Source organism: Solea senegalensis, linkage group LG8, assembly GCF_019176455.1.
Source record: "Solea senegalensis isolate Sse05_10M linkage group LG8, IFAPA_SoseM_1, whole genome shotgun sequence".
Taxonomy (NCBI): domain Eukaryota; kingdom Metazoa; phylum Chordata; class Actinopteri; order Pleuronectiformes; family Soleidae; genus Solea; species Solea senegalensis.
The window spans coordinates 24834778-24855259 of record NC_058028.1 but is presented as its reverse complement, the minus strand read 5'-3'; the positions used below and the strand labels follow the sequence as shown (position 1 = coordinate 24855259).

Sequence of the window (20482 nt, the reverse complement as noted above, 5' to 3'; positions counted from 1 at the left end):
AGCAGCAAATGAATTGCATGCTGTGGGGCCAAATGTAGAGCGCTTCTGCCTCGGCGCCATGTTTGCTGTGTTCTGAACCAAAACAACGCAGCGCGTGTGTGACGTCATGACACATTTGCGACAAGCGGAATCATTAAGCAGGCATACTGACTGCGCACCGGTTCTGAAGAAGAACCAGTTCTTGATTCCCATCCCTAGTTGCATCCACTCAATTCTCAGTGTCATATAACTTAATGTTAATGTCAAAAATCCAAATTATCCTATTTAAGGAACATCCCTCAGAAAGTCTATGTTTTGAGGATGAAACACTGGATTATTGTCCTGAAAAGATGCTGTGATATCAGTGTGTCTTCTTTATCAAGATAACAGTATGGTACACAAAGACTCATGTGATGCTACAGCAAACATCAGTGGTGTTCATCAGTCCTGTCCTGACCTCGGCCTGTGTCACTAACAGGAAATGGTCCCTGGCACAGCTCGCTGTGCAGGAAGTCTACATATAGTGACTCTCAAACAGCGAGATGAAGCCTCCGTATGTCATCGTCTTCCTCTGTCTGTCTCCCACTTCCTCCTGACGCTGACACACTGTGTTTGTGGGCGCTCTCTTTGTGGGGACACGAGGAACTAAAGCTTTCATTTTACCACTTAAAAAGACAATCTACGCCCACTTTAGTCAATTTTTTTAATTGTTTTCTTACAAACTTACATTCGTGTAGCTTTGTTAATCGTTCGCTCTCCTGCACCAGAGTCCACAGAGGAAATCAGTCAGCGACTCTACATCACAGCACACAGGAGTGTGTAATTTCACCTCTGTGTTTAGAGTCCTTCACATCAGTGACACAAACAGGGCTTTGTTCAGCTTTCTGTCATGAATCTCTCTTTTAATGTGTCGTGTCTTGACCAGACTGCGTCCACACGCTGCATGATGAAGGAGACATGCAGGTCACATGGTCAGGCAGTGGTTCAAGGAGCGCTTATTTCATGGACACATCTTGGTGTTTTCAGCCACAGTGCTGCTGTACTGAGCTGTCTTGCTTTACTTGTGCTGTGTACTTCTTCTTCTTTCCTTCCTTCCTTCCTTCCTTCCTTCCTTCGTCGTGTGGTGCAACACTGTGTGAACTTATTTCATAATGGTTTGATTGTAGTTTATATTTAACAGTTACATCTTTAAGGTCATGGTTAGGGTCATGGGTCATGGGTCATGGTTACCAGCTACACTGAGGGCAACTTTTTGCCTCGCTCTCTTCCTTCATTTTTCATTTCACAGGAAACAAACATGACTCTGTGTGAACAAACAATCACGCTGTGTTATCATGGCCCTGGAGCATATGCACATGTTATATTTGTTTCCCCTCTTAATTATAATCTGGTCATTATTTAGAGATAATTAATAAATATAAAATATAAAAAAAAAACAGCATGGGCCTTCACAGACTGACTCAAACTCTTCGCCTCATATTTCTCATTCTTTTCAGCCTGACATATTATTTGAGTCGACCAACTGTCGGAGCAAAACAAGTAAAGTTGTTGTTTTTGAAGCTTAGACGCCACAACTGAGGGGGCGTCGCTAACCATAAGCCCGGCCCATGAAGTATTTAAATGCTATGTTTAGGTTTGGATGTGGCCTCTGGAGTGAAGCACAGTGCTGTTCATGACACACGTGAGTGAAAGATTACGACTCTAAACGTCCCAGTCATTTCAGTCTTTACAAAAATGAAACGTTCTTTGTCTTCAGTGACATGTAACATGTGTGCAGTTCAGTGAAAAATACTAGTTATTTATCCTTATTAACATGCCTCTCAAATATTTAAACTGAAGTTAAAACAAGGCAATGAAAAGACAAGTTCTGTTCATTAAGTGAATATTGGCTTGAATTTGGCTAAATAAAGATAAACAGTTGTTTACACCCACATCCTGTCAAGATTCTGATGCTTTTACAGAAACAGAAAATACACGTTGTAGAACAGTATGTTCATCGTGCTGTGTGACTGACGACACAACACATATCTGACATAATGTGTCCTGTTTGGACACATATGTTCTGGCTTACTCTTTATTTACTTGAAGCAAACATTTGTAAAGTAATAAATAACATGCAAGTGGGTGGAAGAGGGCTGAGGTCTGAGTGGAACTAAACCCTGAGGGTCTGTGGGCGTTCAGATCAGATGAAGGGTGTCTGCTGCTGGGTGTTGTCACTCTGTGGTGTGTGTCATAAATCCATTTTGAGCAGAATGTTGGCCTGTGCAGACTTATATAATTTATGTTTTTGGTTTTCAGATGTTTCAACTGTCGCGTCCATGTTATATGTTGTATTTTGCGGTAACCTCATCTCGTCATGTGTCCTGCGCAATAGCTGTGTACGTTCAGTTCACAGATGTCACACACTGTTTCCTCAGCTTATGTTGAATGTACCAAAGCTGCAGCTTATTATGTAATCAGCTCACATCACTGCCCTTTAACCTCAGTTTGTGGCTGGTTGTAATCTCCACTGAGAGTGGGGATACTCGGGATTGTTTTTGGTTGGGTTTGTGTGTATGTCTTTAACACAAGCAGTAACCAATGGTGACAAAAACTCATCAGTAATTACAGTAATTGCATTGGCTTTGGTTCTGTTCAGAAGGAAAATTGCAATCAGAGCAATAAAGATGATTATAAAGGTGTAATATGTAACATCTCTGTATTTGAGTGTCATCAATGACAGGATTGGCCACACAGTGGTGCAGGTGTGGTGAGAAGTTCTCAACATGTGTGTGTGTGTGTGTGTGTGTGTGGGGGGGCTTTCTCTCTCTGGGTTCTCCATACAGAGATGAAGTGAACAGTTGTCTCTATATGTTGGAGGATAAAGTGGTAGACAATGGCTGGAAGGATGGAAAATGACGAGACGAGATGAGAGAATGTTAATGACACCAATATTATATCGAGTAAGTGTACTCACGTTAGCCAAAATGTTTAATCCATACAAATACATATTTCTTTTCATGGTTTTTATTTATTTATCAACTTTTTAAGACATCATCCACTCGACTGTCTCTGCTATAATTATCAGGGTAAACACCAGAGTGAGGAAGGAAATACTTAGTACAATAGTGAGCGAGTGTGTTGTCTTTTGTTTCTGTGTTTGTCACTAATGGATCACGACGGCTCTCTGCTGAAGTTCTCCCTGTAAAACATAAAAGCCCAGAAGAATCAAACAAGGCAACAATTCCCATAATCCCACGCTGCCTCCTGACGTTCACCCAGAATTTATAATCCCTCATTGAGCATCTCCTTCCTTCATATGAACAGGTGAGGTCTTTTTGTATATACTATGCTACAGTTTCAGGTGCACTGCAGTGGATTAGTGACTGAAATGAGGTCAAACATCGGTATGGTTGATGATTGGCAGATTTATATCCAGTGTACAGTTAGGCCCAGAAATATTTGGACAGTGACACAAGTTTTGTTATTTTAGCTGTTTATGAAAACATATTCAGGATACAATTATATAATGGTGTCATATGGTCTTAAAGTGCAGACTCTCATCTGTAATTTGAGAGTATTCACATCCAAATCGGAGCAAGGGTTTAGGAATTACAGCTCTTTAATACGTAGCCGCCTCTTTTTCAAGGGACCAAAAGTAATTGGACAATTGACTCAGAAGGCTGCAAAGGCCTGGCAAAGCATTTGGTGATGTCCATGGGTTCCAGACTTCAGGCAGTCATTGCCTGCAAAATATTGAAAAGTAACATTTTACTTAGGGTTATGTTTATTTGTCCAATTACTTTTGAGTGTTTGTATAAAAATAGCTACAATTCCTACATGTTTAATCATATATTTTTGATTAAACAACACCTTGAATTAAACCTTAAATTTTGCACTTCAATGCCATTGTAGTTGTTTCATTTCAATTCCAATGTGGTGGCATGCAGAGCCCAAATCATGAAGATTGTGTCACTGTCCAAATCTGTCTGGGCCTGACTGTATGATTGGCAGGCTTGTCTGAAAAGGAACCTGCAGTGGATCCTCCCCTCTCCCCGCAGCACTAGTTTACTGCATATATGTGGTTTCTCTCTAAAAACAGAATGTGTCATTTGACTTTGGCCACATCCAGCAGAGAAAAACAAACATTGCAGTGTACGAGACCCGGGACCAAATGGAAAGAATTTATCTCGTCCTCTCTTAGGGTCCATACACACAAACCGTTGTTTTAGGAGCCTTTAAATTCTATTTTTGGGAAACAGGTCCAGGGTGTATCCTGCCTCTCGCCCAATGTCAGTGATGTAGATAGATAATGGATGGATGAATGTTTACCTATATTATAGTGTTCAGGTGTGATTTGGACCAAATTCTGGCCAAAATGTGTTAAAAAAAGAAAAACAGGGTGTGAGAGAATGTAACAAGAGACGGATGGAAGGCATGAAGATGATAAGACAGAAGAAATTTGGAGAGACAAATGTGGAGGGGAAAATAAATGGATGTTTCTGCAGGAGGAGGCTTGGTTATCAGAGCTGTGTGCTGGCAGCAGCTGGCTCCACGAGATACAACCGAGACACAACTCATCAGCCCTTATACTGCGTCTGTCCTCACGCTCCTCCTCCATCATGCCGCCTTCACAGCTCCTGCTCTGCTCCCCTCTGCTCCCCTCTTTACTGATCCTCCCGTACAGAGCTTTGAGGAGATGGACTCGGTCCTTCAGTGCGAGCAAAAGGGAGTGGAAAAGGATGAAAACCCCGCATTAAGAGTTAGAAACAAACCACCTCCAGTTACATTACAATAGTTATAGTTGAGCAGGTCTGTCTGACAGCAGAAATGTGACGTTAAGTATGTTTTGAGCTGTTTTGAGATTTATTGAGCTCTTCATCACAAACATGCCAGACCAATATTAACCTGGTCTAATGGCTTTCTTTAACTGAAGCCTTTTTTCTCCAAAGAACAAAGTTTCTCTAGAAGGGAATCTTCAGCTGGATGCTTGAAAGTGGGACAATATTTTTACTCTAATTTAACAGCTTTGGAGTCGTTGTGATGGTTAAATGTCCTGGGGAGTGGAGACAAGCCACAATTCTCACAAAGTCTCACAAAGTCTCAGGTCTGGCAAGAAACATGTATTGTTTCACGGCACTACACACACACACACACACACACACACACACACAGGTACTGGTTAAAAGCTCAAGGCAGCAATAGTGTTATTTTGGATGTTCATCTATCAGAGCCCAAAGAGAGGAAACGACTGAGTCGGACCGAGCGAGGGGCCACACGTGAGTAAACAGTGAGGATAAAGGATGGATGGTTACGGTGGTACCACATGTAAACTGTAGGGGGAGCTCCGTAGAGAAAGAGGAAAGAAACGTTGTGCTTTATCCTGTAGCACGACTTCACTTTCTCTTGTTACTACCTGTGTTTACAGTCGTGTTAAAGCAGAACACTTTGAAAACTGTAAGAATGAATATGATTTGTGTTTTTTCATGAACATGGACATCAACAACCGTACTTAAATGCAGCATATCTACATACTGGGTGTAGTGTGTGACATCACTCTCTACCTGAGTGTTTCCTGGTATCCTTTGAGGAAAAAAAAAAAAATACATTACATAATACACCTTTAATTTGATTAAAATCTATTTTTTTAATAAACATATCCTCTTGACCTCCCCGTCTACCCCTTGGGTTCATTACTGCTCAGAGATGATGTCATTCGTTGGGTTTGTTGTCATGATTTAATGGCTGATGGACAACTTGTGTGCAGAGCTCACTGTTTTGGAACAGAACATCTTCTGGGATAAAGTCTAGGCAGGTTTTCAACATTCCCCAGGTATTTTTGTTGTATTACTCTCAGGCTAAAGTGAGAGCAGTTAACAGATCATGTGTTAAAGGCATTTAAACACATGATCAAACCTGTGATCACAGGTTCAATCATTACATTTCTGCACCTTTAGGGTCTAAACCTGCTCCTACGTTTCAAGAGAGATAATGTTAAGTTTCCTTTGACGTAAGATGAGACTCTTTTCCTAAAGTGAAATATTCATATTGGCCTAAGTGTAGAGAGAGGAGGCGTGTGTGTGTGTGTGTGTGTGTGTTCTTGTATGTGTCACTTTGTGAAGACCAACACAAACACAAACCACATGGAATGAGGACATTTTGTCCGGTCCTCATGTTCTGTCCCAGATATTTGAGGTTTAAGACGTTGTTTTATGTTTAGTGTTCGCATTAAGATCAGGTTAAGCTTAGGCTTTTAGTTGTGATGGTTTGTGTGTGTGTGTGTTATTGCTCTCAACTTATCTTGTAAATCAATCTTTGAAAAATGTCTAAAACTGTCTCCAGTGCTCACAGGAGTCAACACATCTGTTCTCCATGTTCTCCAATAAAATGAAATATTTAACTTTAACTCAGTGTGTCTGGACCTAAGAAGTGTCTCAGATGGATCAGATCTGGCACTTCAATATAAATATTTGATACTCATTTCTTTCAATAGACTATAAATCAAAGGACTGTTGACTTGCGTTTGGCTGGACGTTCAGGGAGACGGAGACATTTATGTAACATAGTGCAACAAGTGTTCCCTAAGAGCTAATATGCACTGTGAACAATTTGAATAATTGTAATAATAAATATAACATAAGAAGTGTGAAGAAGGCGCACATACGTCATCTAATCAGGACGTTTCGTGTTCGACGTTTGTGTTTCCATTCAGGAAAATATGAAAATGCTCATCTCCAGAGATTCTGCTGTCCCTTCACAAGTCAAATCTCCAGATTAAGTCCTAATGTCCTGTCTGGACAAAGCCAGGATCCTTCATTTCTGGACATTTCCAGGAGTTCATGTCTGCATCATACTCAAATGTTCCACTTGCAGAATCTTACACAGACTGATGAATCATATCTCTGACTATCAGTGACAGACAAATGACAAACAGATGCACATGAAATCAACAAAAAACAATATATGACATCAGCTGCTGTTTAGTGACTCATCTGAGACTGATGTTAAAGACGAGGTGGCTGCACGCTCTCCTCGTCCTTGTCTGCTGAACAAAGGATTCCATCTCTGTCTTCACATTCTTGATTTTATTATATTATATAGATACGTTCTCTGAACAGCATGAAAACACAGTCTCACAGACACACTTCACTTTCACAGCCTCGTACTTTTCTTTCTCTTTCGAGAGCTTAAGAAACCACTTTATTTCTTATTAATAAAGGTATTTTTACCATCAGACTGGTTTACATCCACATGTAGAGCATATTTGATGTGGAATTTGAAATGTTTAGATTTATTCAAATAATAAAGTAACAAACAGTTAAAACATTGATGGTAAAACTGAGCTTCTGTTGCTTATTAAATTCTACAGACGTGTTCTTTCACCTCCTCTTTCTCTCGTCCATATCATTCCTCCCATCCTACGTTTCATCCCAGTTGGCAGAGTGTCCTCCCTCCCTCCCTCCCTCCCTCCCTTCAACATTTCAAATTCCAACCTCCTTTGCTTTCATAACCAAACCGAACAAAAAAAAAAAAAGCAAGAAAAAGGAGGAGGTTCATTCCTGCTGAAGAGAAAACAATGCCACCCTTTCTGCCCCTGGCATGAGGGGAGAGAGGGAGGGAACGATGGAGAGATGGAGAGATGGAGAGTTCTTTGTGTTCACATTGAGGGTGAGTGGATGTGAGAGAAGGGGAAGCTGCTGATGTCCTGCCACAGTCGCAGCGAGCCGGACTTTGATGTACTGACAACAAAACAGCCAAACTCAAAGTGGGACAAAAGTTTGAAAATTCAATTCAAAAAGAAAAGGAGTTTTCAACATTTTCAACATATCAGACACTGATCCAATCGTTTCAGGACCAAACAACTAATCAATGAATCGACACATAACTCAATTATGAAAAGGAGCAGTGGCGAGAAGGGTTTGGATGTTCTCCTTGTGTGTGTGTGTGTGTGTGTGTGGCTTTTCTCTGGGTTAACTGGACACTCTACATGAACCGTATATGTGAGAATGTGAGAGTGAATCGTTGTTTGTCTCTGTGTGTTTGCCCTGTGATGGACTTCATGCTCCCCGCGACCCTCATGTGGAGGATAAAGCGGCAGACAATGAATGCATGAATGAATGAATGCATGAATGAATGAAAATAACAGCAGCTTTCCCCTCAGCTGACCTCTGTTAAACACTTACGGTTGTTCTCCACTCTACTCCCCATTGCACAGACTCACAGAGGTAAAGAGTTTATGATCCCTGCTGGACGTGATGAATGCTGGTTGTCTGGTCACAGTGCACCTGAAGACCATTATCATGATGGATCAGGCTTGTAAAAAAGGAGAAAGTTCACTGTGTGTGTGATGTGGACGATAGCGGCCTCGACGAGCGCTGACGTACGTCCATGTCTGCGCACATGTACAGACAAATCCGGCCGTTACCGTGTTAGTGAAGTTCTTTTTTTTTAAAAAAACCTGATGCAGATTAAAAATGAACTGATTGACAGACAAGAATACTGTAGTTTTCATGTTTTTCATGATAATTGTACATCACTAACAGGCTGTAATGTTTGTGTCGTTAGGAGATGAAATATCCTGTTAACTCAGCCAAAATGCATTGATTGTGCAGTTTTTTTATCGTTTATAAAGTCTTTATTGATGTATATTATAACTTTATTTGTGGTGACTTGTTCAACTTTGGTACATCAGTGTTGGAGTTAATAACAGAGCTCTTGATTTCCTGCTTCAACACGTTCATCCCTTCACATCTTTATTTCTGACCTTTGTGTTTGCGTCACATCATTTCACTCATCGCTCTCTCTTCCTCTTCCTCTCCCCCTTCCTGTTCGCTCCTTTCTTCCTTGTTTCTTTTGATCAGTGCATACACACACACACACACACAAACAAACACACACAGGTCTGCACAGATATTCTTCTCAGGACACTGCACTGACTTCCATTCATTTGGACAGTCTAAACAAAACGTGATCCCCAATGTGAACCATAACTAATGGATGCCTAACTCTGACTTTCACCTATAACTACAATTTAAATCTTAGCCCTAAACTTAATCAGTTCCTTAGAAATTAGGTTCTGCCTCATTTCTGGACCAGGTTTTGGTCCCCATGAGGACTACTGGTCCTGACAAGGTCCTTGGTTTCCATGATTTACATTCAATTCCTTAAGGGAATATTTCACCGATTTTCATTTAGCTTTGTCTTATTAGAATAGGGGTAGTAGTATTATTATTGAAATATTGTGTTTCCCCTGAGTTAATATGTTCATGCCCACCAGTGAGACTTGATCCTGTTAGTGTAACCTAACCCTAACCTAAACCCAATTATAATCCTCACCCTAAAACCAGGTCTTAACCCCCCCAAAAAAGCCCTTTAGAGAAGTGAGAACCAGCCAAAATGTCCTTACTGTGGCTTGTGGATTTTTGGTCCTCATAAAGCCACAAATACAACAAACACACACACACACACACACACACACACACATTTTCTAAGAATGTCCTCACAAGTTTAGAACACACACGCACATATTAGTGTCATTGGTCTATTTTAGGATATTACATGTGCTCGCATTCATCTCTTGGACTCTTATCCTATAACCATAATGTGTGTCACCTTTGACCCAACACTAACCCTAATCTAACCCCATAGGCTTAACAACTGACACACACACACACACACACACACACACACACACCACTGTGACTTCAGTGCTGCCACTCAGGAATGTAGGTCTTGGTTTAGAGGAGCAAGCAGCAACAGGTCTCGCTCCTGAGTGAGACTTTGAGGAGGATACGGCACAAAAGCCTCACATCAGGACAAAGACACAACCTGTGTTTCATGGACAGAAAGTCCCACTGAAGAGACAGTTGCGTTGACAGTGTCCTGCGCCGTCTTCTGATAGGACTGATAGGACTCTCTCACTCTTTGCCATGGAGGCACTGTACTTGCTGGACAACTGGAGGAAGGTAATTTTCACCTAGAGACAAACAAACAAACAAACAAACAAAGAAAGAAGAGTGCTTTTCGACGTTCCTTGTCCACATGGAGTTCTTCAGCGTTTGGTGGCTGTTTTGCGGCTCTTTGTGGACGCTGAGTCAGCTGAGTATCATTTCATAGTCCGTCAGCAGAGTAAATATGATATTATAAAATGTGATATGATACTGCAGCGGTGTTTTTGTTATCCTGAGGGAAGAGCACATCACAATCACAGTTTCCATCCTCGCTGCAGCATCTGCGGGTGCACTCTGGTTTCCTGTGATTGCTTTAATTATGTGTTCTTTAACATTTCCATTGGGTTTTTCCTCTGTGCTTCTTCTGACTCGAGATAATAACTGCCAAGGTGTGTTTTTTTTCTTGTTTTTGTATCCACAATCCACTCATACTCTAATATAGACATGGATTATATTTAGAGCCACTTGTTTTGTGCTGACTCGACGGAAATGACTCAGCAAGTAGGGAAGAACTTGTGGGATTTTTGCACTGTGCGTGTGTGTGTGTGTGTGTGAGTGAGACCTTTTCTGACAGAAACACTGACCTTGTTAGGACCAGAGGTCCTCATGGAGAGCAAAACCTGGTCCTAATGAGGCAGAACCTCATTTAGGAGTTATTATTTAGGGTTTGACCTGAGATGTGAATTGTTGGTTGGTCATGGTTACACTCATCTTAAATATAGTAAAGATTAAGGATAAGTTCAAATGAATGTAAGTCAGTGCAAAGTCCTTAAATGGAAAGCTTCACAAACTCTCTCTCCCCCCTCTCTTCCTCTCTCTCTCCCTCTCCCTCTCTCTGATGAAGTATTGTTTTATGGTTTGGTCCATGATGTGAATTTTGGTATGGTTAAGGTTTGGCCTTAACTGGTTACAGTTAGAATGAGTGCATAAAAAATGAATTCCCACAGATCAAAAAACCTCTTTAATATCAATGATCAAGTCGGTATTTACTCCTGAGTCAAAGGGGAACATAAGCCTGACGTGAACACACTATTCACTTCTTTTTCTGACGCTTTTGCTCTTGCTAACTTTATTTTTTGGTCATTTCCTCTCATTTTATTAGTGCCTTAAAATCACTCACCCACCGTTGGCTTTGAAAGATATGAGATAAAGTAACTATACTGTAACACTGTCTCTGAGCTCCATGGCGTTGTTGTTGTTTGTTTTTTCTCTGTTTCTGGTTCTGTTGTGTTTGTGATGTCACAGTTCACACATGGGCGACACATACAGGGGAGAAAAATAAATCCTCACCATTTGTAGCAGGTTCACGAAATCCTGGGTATACCCGCTCATTTTAGACTGAATGCAAAACAGAGAGAGCCAAGGATTCCCAATCAATGTGTCAACGACCAGGAGAATTAATGCCTCTGCATGTGTGTGTGTGTGTGTGTGTGTGTGTGTGTGTGTCACTTCCTCAGAGAGTGTTGCTAAACACTGTCTACCATCTGTTGTGTGTGTTTGTGCCGTCAGTGTGAATCACACCTTAGCCTAATCATTAGCGTCGAGGCTGAGTGGGGACGGGATATTCCCAGTGAATATGCATCACCTTTGAACCAGAGTCTCTTCTGCTTGATGCAGACGTACAGTCACTGACGACATGACCACATCTCCTCCTCATTTTCACGCCTCTCATTGACGCCTGTCACATTCTTCCCCCATGCAGGAGCTTCATGTGTCGCAGGGAGCTGAGGACAGCTCCGGGGACATGGACCGCCTGAACAGGAACATGCCAGAGTGTGGACGGCAGAGCCACCAGGTGTTACAGGTGAGTGTGGTGCACACGTGTGTGTGTGTGTGTGTGTCTCATCAGAGAGGAGGGGGAGGGGGAGGGGGAGGGGGAGGGAAGATGCAGAGTGTGAAAACAAAGAGAGCAGGGACGAGAGCGGAGAAACAGCCTCTTTGTTCTCAACTTGGCAGCCCTCACACACCAACTCTGTCATGTGTCGTCAGTGTGTCAGATATGTTGCGTGTCACGCACACACACGCACACGCACACACACGCACACACACACACACGCTCTTCTTTTCAACAACAGTGTTCATTGATGTTAAATGTCAGCACAGTGACAGATTTCTGGCTCCAGCGTCATCTGCTGATGATAAAACCAGAGACGAGTGGACACACAGAGGGTCACTGCAGTGTGTTCAGCCGTAACACGTCCTGACACTGTGTGTGTGTGTGTGTGTCACTTTATTGTCGAGTCAGTAATTAGACAGACACACAGATTGGATGTGTCGCTCTCCACCTGCTGCGTCAGACAATCCCATCGGCCTGTGTGTGTGTGAGTGAGAGAGAGAACTGGGACAAAGAGAAAGAAGAAAAAAGAAACAAGCAAGTAAATAAAGGATAAATAGGTAAATGTGAATACAACATTTTATGAATGAAATTTAAATCAAGAAAATATCATCATTCAAATCCATTTCAAATAAGAAGATGAGCTGCATCCACACAGAGCTTCCTTCCTCACTTAAGTACACAACTGAAAATATGATGGACCTTGTTTTGTTTACAGTCAAATCTACAGGATCTTGCAGGTGAACACAATCTACCTGAACGACCTCTTAAAAAAAACCTTAACCTGCTGGAGGTGTGACTTTTGTCCTGTGATCAGGTTAAAATACGGTGTCAGATATTCTTTCCTCTTTTTCTATCGTTCAAAATCTATGATCTACGATAATAAAAATGACATGGAATAAAAAAATAAATGATGCACTGATTGTGATATTCTGGGACAATAACACATGTTTTTGGCCACTAGCTGAAACTGATACCACAGTGTTTTGTTTATTTTAATTTAAAAGGACACAAAGATCTTCATTATAAAGAAAAGCTGAACTGTGTTAAAGGTGAAATGTTATTGAAATGTTATTTAAAGTCTCTCCCACTATCACACAATCTTTGAATCATCAATGACCTTTAATGCTTCAATTCACTAAAAATGTTTTCACCATTTTTAATCAAAGTGAACATAGCCCAGATAAACATTGATGTTTTTATGAGTGGATGTTTTCTTCTTTGCTGATCGTTTATTGAAAGTTGAAAAAGTAAATATTGGCTGATGTAAAGGAGATAATTGGTGCATCCCTAAAATTAACAATAAGAAAAAAATATACAAGATACACTCTGGGACCAAAAGTACAGTATATGTACTTGTACAAGTGTGTACAAGTAAAAAGCTGCACTGTAAAAAATAAATAAATGTATATAACACAATACATTTAAATAAGAAATGCAGTTAATGGGCCAATGTGGATTACTGCATGTACAGAGTGACACAGGGAGACTGTGGATGTGTGTACCACAGGGGAGCAGCAGCACACAGGGGATAAGGCTGTTTAATTCCCTCTCTCCCCTCCTCCTCCTCCTCCTCCTCCTCCTCACTCCCAGTTAGCCTCCCAGTGCCTCACAGCCAATCTCTAGCTAAACAATCCTCTTTAGTGTTGACCCCACTCCAACGACAGCACCGCCACAATCAGATAATCCCATCAGGACACACACACGACCAGCTAACCCGCTGAGAAAATGAACTGTGACATAAAGACGCAGCTGGTTTGTCAATATACGCACGTGCCAGTGAGAAACTCCAATATTTCAATGTTTAAAGTCAGTGCTTTTCAAGTTATAACAAAGAAAGAATCCGATGATGTCAAACCGAACGGCTGTTTAATGAATGACATCACTGTAAATTCCAGTGATGCTCAGTCACTGATGCTTCTCAGTGTGAAATCATTAACCAGACGTCTCTCCACAGAGTCTCAGCAGAGCACAAATATGACCTTTGCACACATTAAATGACTACAACAAGAGAAATGTCAAACGTACATGTTTTATCTGACACTTTTCAATCATTTAAACATCATTTTTGTGGTAGTTATAGTAAGTGCTGACTGCCTTGAGTGCATCAGGATAACTTTCAAACACTGAAGTCATAAAATAAAGCATTTGACAAGTCCTGTGTGCCATGATGTGAAATCATCGAGTTTCTTTATGGACTCTGGTGTGGGAGAGTGAGCAGTAGACAAACAAGATAAAATGGTGAACATTATTTAAAAATATCTTTGACTTATATACAGACGTACCTTTTATTAGGTGAGCCTGTAAAATGAGCTTGTGGTTCCTGAAGAAAGGGAAGTGCACAGCTCAGTCACCTCAAACAACAACACTTCAAAAACCTGAACTATACCTTTAAACATCTCTCACAACTACCTGAATAGAAATACTCTCACAGGAGACAGTCTGCGACTAGTGGTCATTTCTACACGTAACAGCAGAGTAATTATAATAATAATAATAATAATAATTAGTGGATTTTTATGAATGTAATAAGAGACGTAGAGTAGTTTATGTCTTCATCATCACAGCAGTGACATGTATTCAGCCGCATGTACAGGACAGTTAAACACTAACAGGAGAGTAATTATAACAATAATAATAATAATAATAATAATAAGTGGATTTTTATGGATGTAATAAGAGACGTAGAGTAGTTTATGTCTTCATCATCACAGCAGTGACATGCATTGGGACAGTTAAACACTAACAGGATGACTTGAAAGCACATTTACATTTAGGCTCCATCGCTGCACTCGTCACTCGCTGAATGCCCCGCAGGAGCTTCATGTTTCTTAATTGCAGAGTACAGTTGCTATGGCGACGTCCCCTCCCCCTCGCTGAGCTGATAGCACATGGTGGCTTGGTTCAGGCAGAGATGGCACACACACACACACACACACACACAGACACGGATGCACTGCATGTAAACAGGCAGCTATAGAAATGTCCTCAGGTGTCTCCTCTTTCCTCAGAGCAGAGGATGAGCACACTCTGAAGTCAGTGCTCGACACAAAGACAAAGCCTCCGTTCTCTCTTTCTTTTTTTTCTCTTTCTTTTTGATCGTGCTGAGTTAATTAGTTCAGCTAATGGACAGGAAATGATTGCCCATTGGGTCCCATTCATTCATGGCGAGCCATTTATAGTCCACACATAACTGTGCAAGTGGAGTCGGAGGAAGTGACCTCGTTAGGTTCCGACGCGCAGATGCTCAGATTACACCCTGTCTGTCTCTCTGTCTGTCTGTCTGTGATTGACAGTGTCTTTGTGGAGACGTTTCCCACTCACACATCAACTGCTTATTTTTCTGCACCTGTGGCTATAAATTAGCGACAGGTGGGTTTAAATTTGACATATTCTGGTACAACGTGAACTGGTTTTATTTCACCATTTCCCTATGTTATTGTATTATATGTTAATTTACATTAGTTTCTTCTATATTCTTCTATATTCCTTTCTATATGCGACCTTATTAACATTTTAGAATGTTTTTTTAATTCACACATTCAAATTGTGTCTTACTTAACTTAACCTTACAACATAAATCATCTGACTAATCTTATTTAACAGTCACTCTCTCCCTCACATGCTTTCGATTTGACTAATTTTGTGAAACAAATATGTTAAATCAGGATGTTCATGTGACCTTTTCTCTTCCTCTGCAGAGCACTCCTCTGGATCTGATTGAGACTGGAAAAGGGCTTAAGTTCCAGGCAGAGCGCCCCCACCTAGTCAGCCTGGGCAGCGGACGTTTGAGCACTGCCATCACCCTGCTGCCTCTGCCTGAGGGTGAGACAGCAGCTGCTACAACAACACAACAGTTTAACACAGTCATCACTGTTGTGTTGTATTAATCAAACACGATATGACGTCACTGCTTCAGCTGCCATCACATTGTCTCCCATATTATTGCATTTTTATTGTGGTCTTGGTCTCAAGGAACCACAATAATATACACACACTTGTATCATTGACCGCTATGTGTATCTCCTGTCTTTGTCTCTGTCTGTCTGTCTGACACTGGCCTTCCTGTCTGTCTGACACTGGCCTTCCTGTCTGTGTCTGTGCTTCTGCAGACTCATACATTCTCCTGAGTGTTGTGTTTGACGCTGGCTTCATGTCCCTGTAGTTTTACTTATTTAGCCACAGTGTCCTCTTACTGTTATTGTTAGTCCAGTGGAGAGAAGCCAGGGGGAAACTGAGCTGAGCTGCCGTCAGTTAGCATTGTGCACCTTAACGGACAGCAGCCTCTGGAACATGCACACGTTTTGTGACAGCATTTTTGGACTCACAGGTTACAAACAGGCTTAAAATGGACATTGTCAACACCATCCATGGGAGATAGTGTCTAAGTTACAGTACATGCAATCTTTATAAACCTGGATGTAAACTTGGCGTAAGTATTAAAGATCCTGTAGGCAAGAAAAGAAATTGAATTTCATCCTCAGATCACTAAATGCTAATATTTGGGCATCACATGTCTCTGCCCTGACTCTCTGCCAGACATACTTGGTTCCTATGAACCCAAAACAATCTTTCCAACTCTGAAAGGCCTGTCGGAGAGGTGTTCTGTCCACACAGAGATGGCGTATTATAAACGAAATGGCTCTCAGAGTGAAAACCTCAAAACGTCGGCCTTACTTTTCCGTGTAGCCAATGAACACGCTAATTTAAATTCATATTCCCACCTCTCTCTCATGCTGTCGTTCATTCATATGACAGAAAGTCACTGCATTTGTTGCTCGTCACTTTAAAAAAAAAACACTGTGGGTCTGTAATGATTCCTCAAGGCTGCAAACAGTCTGGAGGTCTAGAGGAGGTGCAGAAATATTATTCTCTCATTCAGATCACTTCAATTTGCTTCACACTGAAATGTTGATATGGAATTATTGATAGACAATGACCAAACAATGTTGCATACCCCAGCTTTAGTTATTATCATGTGTTTGATATGTGTATGTCAAGGTTTACCACCATCATTATGCTTTTTTCTTTTAATTCATATACAAATTTGACATTACCGCTGACTATGATATTTAATAAAATTAATTTAATTTAATAAAAAACTAACTTTTAAAACTTTAAGTTAAGTTAGTTTTTATTAATCCCCTTAGGGAAAGTATTCCTCTGCATTTGACCCATCCTTGAATTAGGAGCAGTGGGCTGCCACACTGAGTGGTGCCCGGGGAGCATTGGGGGTTGGGTACCCCAGCCCTTTTCGGCCAGGTGGGGATTTGAACCAGCAACCCTCTGGTTACAAGTCAAGTTCCCTTTGGTTGCCCCACCCTTAATCATTGTCAGTTCAGGTGCATCCTGTTTGCTTTAAGTCCTCTACTCTGAGTGATTGTAGATCTAAACTGGAGTTCACCTGTAGGACTTTGGAACTGAACAGAAAAAAGACAGAAAGAAACGAAATGTAGCATATGTATATACATATACGTATATATATATATATACGTATATGTATATACATACATACACTACCGTTCAAAAGTTTGGGGTAACATTGAAATGTCCTTATTTTTGAAGGAAAAGCACTGTACTTTTCAATGAAGATAACTTTAAAGTAGTCTTAACTTTAAAGAAATACACTCTATACATTGCTAATGTGGTAAATGACTATTCTAGCTGGAAATGTCTGGTTTTTGGTGCAATATCTACATAGGTGTATAGAGGCCCATTTCCAGCAACTATCACTCCGGTGTTCTAATGGTACAATGTGTTTGCTCATTGGCTCAGAAGGCTAATTGATGATTAGAAAACCCTTGTGCAATCATGTTCAGACATCTGAAAACAGTTTAGCTCGTTACAGAAGCTACAAAACTGACCTTCCTTTGAGCAGATTGAGTTTCTGGAGCATCACATTTGTGTATATATGTATATATATATGTGTATAGGTTCCTGTAATTCACATTCTATGTAGCCGTGTAATTACTCTGTGTTCATTACATTAGCAAAAATGTCAGTTTTATCTACTTAAACTAAACAGACTCCATATCAGTGTTTAAAAGGTGCTTTGATCTGGATAGTTTGTGAGATCACTGCATTCCTGGTGAAAACAGAGTTAGAAGTGGACCTCACTCGCTGCCTCACAACTCCTCTTCCTCCCCTCAGGTCGGACCACCCTGGGTCATGGTCCTGTGGACATCAACATCCAGGGTGCAGGAGTAGCTGCCCAGCACTGCTACATAGAGAACAGGTCAGGGGTCATCACGCTGCATCACTGTGGAAACCCCTGCGCCGTGGATGGACTCCAGGTCACACAGCCCCTCCGCCTGTCACAAGGTAGCAGTCCCATAAATCACTCTGCTGATATGAATGCTTTCAAAGTATTACTTTATATGATGTGCTGTGTGCAACCAAACCATCGGAGATATACTTAGCTCTGTATGGATTTCCATTCTCTCCACTGTAGAACAAACATTACAGGAAACCACTGATTGTATACATCCTTACTAAGCCATAGAGCGATCCATTGCCTCTGTGCCTGCTCAATGAAAACGAAGCTCAAGAGCCAGCAGGTCTGCTCAGTATAAAACGCACAGTGTGTGTGCTTTTAAATAAGCATCGATTGAAGAGCGGCCAGAGCTTTCTGTGTTAATGAGTTAATGAGTGAGCTCTGCTGTGCTCAGGCATTCAGATATCGAAGGAAACCCGAGGGAGACAATGACATATAATGATTTTAAATCTGCTGTGGTGCTGGGTGGATCTTTAACGGATCACTGTGGAGATTTTAGCTAAATGTTCCTGTGGGTTCCACATTTTAAATATAAAGGGTCGCTTAGTAAACTTCTCACTCTGTGACACCAAAGTCAACAAAAAAGAATCACGAGGACACAGAAGCTGCTGGTCCACTCGTTCTGTACATTTGTGTCACTCGGGTAGAATAACACATTTAAATGTAAAATGTGATTGGCTGATAATGCTGTTTTATTTCACTTAGAATTGTGGGTTATACGTGTACAACAATAGCTGAAGATCATGTTTGTTTTTCATCCTGGTATCTTGACAACAGTTCAACATTATTTATAACTGATAAATAAGTGTTAATAAGTGTTATAGGAAATTTCCTCATACATTAGAAAAAAGGTTTGCATATTATGAACCAGTGTGACACGAGAGCATTTTCCATCATAAACAAATCAGAGGGGAAGTTACAACTGTTGAAATTCACTTAAGATTCATAGACGTTTACCTCAGAGCCCCTGAGAGACGGGTGGAGGTGAGTGTGTAGACACAACTCATTATTACTCACTGCTGTGTCTGTACAGAAAGTGAAATTCCCTCTCTGTGGATGTGTCATCACACACTAGTGTTGATTGGAAAGGAGCAGTGAGAAGAATAGAATTCGTATTTATATCTGACCCTAAATAACACTCAAAGAGTCTTACATGGTCGGTCACTTACTCCTCGTGGCTGCCTCGCTGATCCCACATCTGTGTGCCACGCACATCTGTAAGACGCAATACTCACGTGGACAGTAGGGGGCAGTGCAGAGGCAAGAATAACAGCAAAGAATAATTTTACAGTTTACAATAATACGTGACGATATACATCATTATATAAGAAATATACGTAGCTATGTTTGTTGAATGCAAGAGCATAGGTTTTGCTATTAGACTTGTGGAGGCGCTTCAGGTGCGGCCCTGAAAGTGTGTTGTCAGAACAGCGCTCTCGCTCTCGCTCTCACAGCCCACATTTGCCCTGTCTCTAAATATTTGCCCTTACGCCCTTGCTGGCCTACAGGTAAAGCAGCTCACAGGACATGAAGGTTGCTGGTCTACTGCTGTCTCATTTGGGAATTTTGTATCCCTTCAGTAAATCTGTAAAAGGATTTTAAACGCTAAAGTCACAAAGGAGTTACTGATGCCGGCAGCAGTGGACTAACCACTCTTTCTGGACAGTTTACAAAAACTTCTTTCTGTTGGAAAACGCTGTAACAGCGAAGTGAGGTGACAAACACATTGTGGCGCTGATACAGAACTGACAGAGGATGAAGAACAGGAACATATCATTTTATTTTCAAGGGTATCAAACACAAATTGAGTTTTCAGGGACATACCAAATAGAATAATTCAAGGAACCCGGTATCAACAATGAAATAGTGATAGCACAAACATGAACTGATATTATTTCTTTCTATGTGTTCTCTTCACACAGTCTCCAGTTTGCAGCATGACTGTCGTGTGTGTGTAGAGTCCGTCAGTGTGTCCGCTCTGTCGTTTGCTATTTCAACCTGGTCTCTGGCTCGGTAACCTGAGCGGCGACAGCGGGGCTATTTATACTGCCCCTTCTACCCCAGACAGATCCGACTTTGGCCCCAGAGGGGGTTTCAGGTTGAGGCGTCAGTGTGAGGGTAAAGCAGAGTTCACTCACTGTCATGCTCCTCATTGTACAGCGTGAGTCTGTGTGTTAATGTAGGCCGATGCTAATGAAAGCAGGAAGCAGCTCACGCACCACTCCCATTAAGTATGAGGCGTGTGATGTGTGTCGTCGGCAAATCTGTCTGCGTCCTGTGCGTCTTCACCCGCTGCATGAATACTTTATAGGCCTCACATCACACTAATTATAGAAAAATCAAGTTACAGCAAGTTAGAGAATGAAAATGTGTTCAGCATGTGTTTGGTGGTAATCCTGTGGGATTAACAGTATACATCAGACGAGCCGCTGGAGGGAAATCCCAGCAGTGAAAGGGCATGAACAA

At 41.3% G+C, this 20482-nt stretch overlaps 1 protein-coding gene across 2 annotated transcripts in view; it reads left to right on the top strand.

Annotated features, from left to right (window-relative positions):
* phldb1b (pleckstrin homology-like domain, family B, member 1b) overlaps window positions 1-20482 on the top strand; it is a 103901-nt gene that overhangs the window by 10911 nt on the left and 72508 nt on the right. The window contains exons 1-4 of one of the 2 annotated variants that reach the window (XM_044031978.1): window positions 9739-9923; window positions 11611-11712; window positions 15444-15567; window positions 17893-18063. In XM_044031978.1, coding sequence (XP_043887913.1) covers window positions 9888-9923; window positions 11611-11712; window positions 15444-15567; window positions 17893-18063 — 433 coding nt within the window. In that variant the 5' untranslated portion in view covers window positions 9739-9887. Of the gene's footprint in view, window positions 1-9738; window positions 9924-11610; window positions 11713-15443; window positions 15568-17892; window positions 18064-20482 lie in introns of those variants that run through there. The other variant, XM_044031980.1, reaches the window with a different exon arrangement.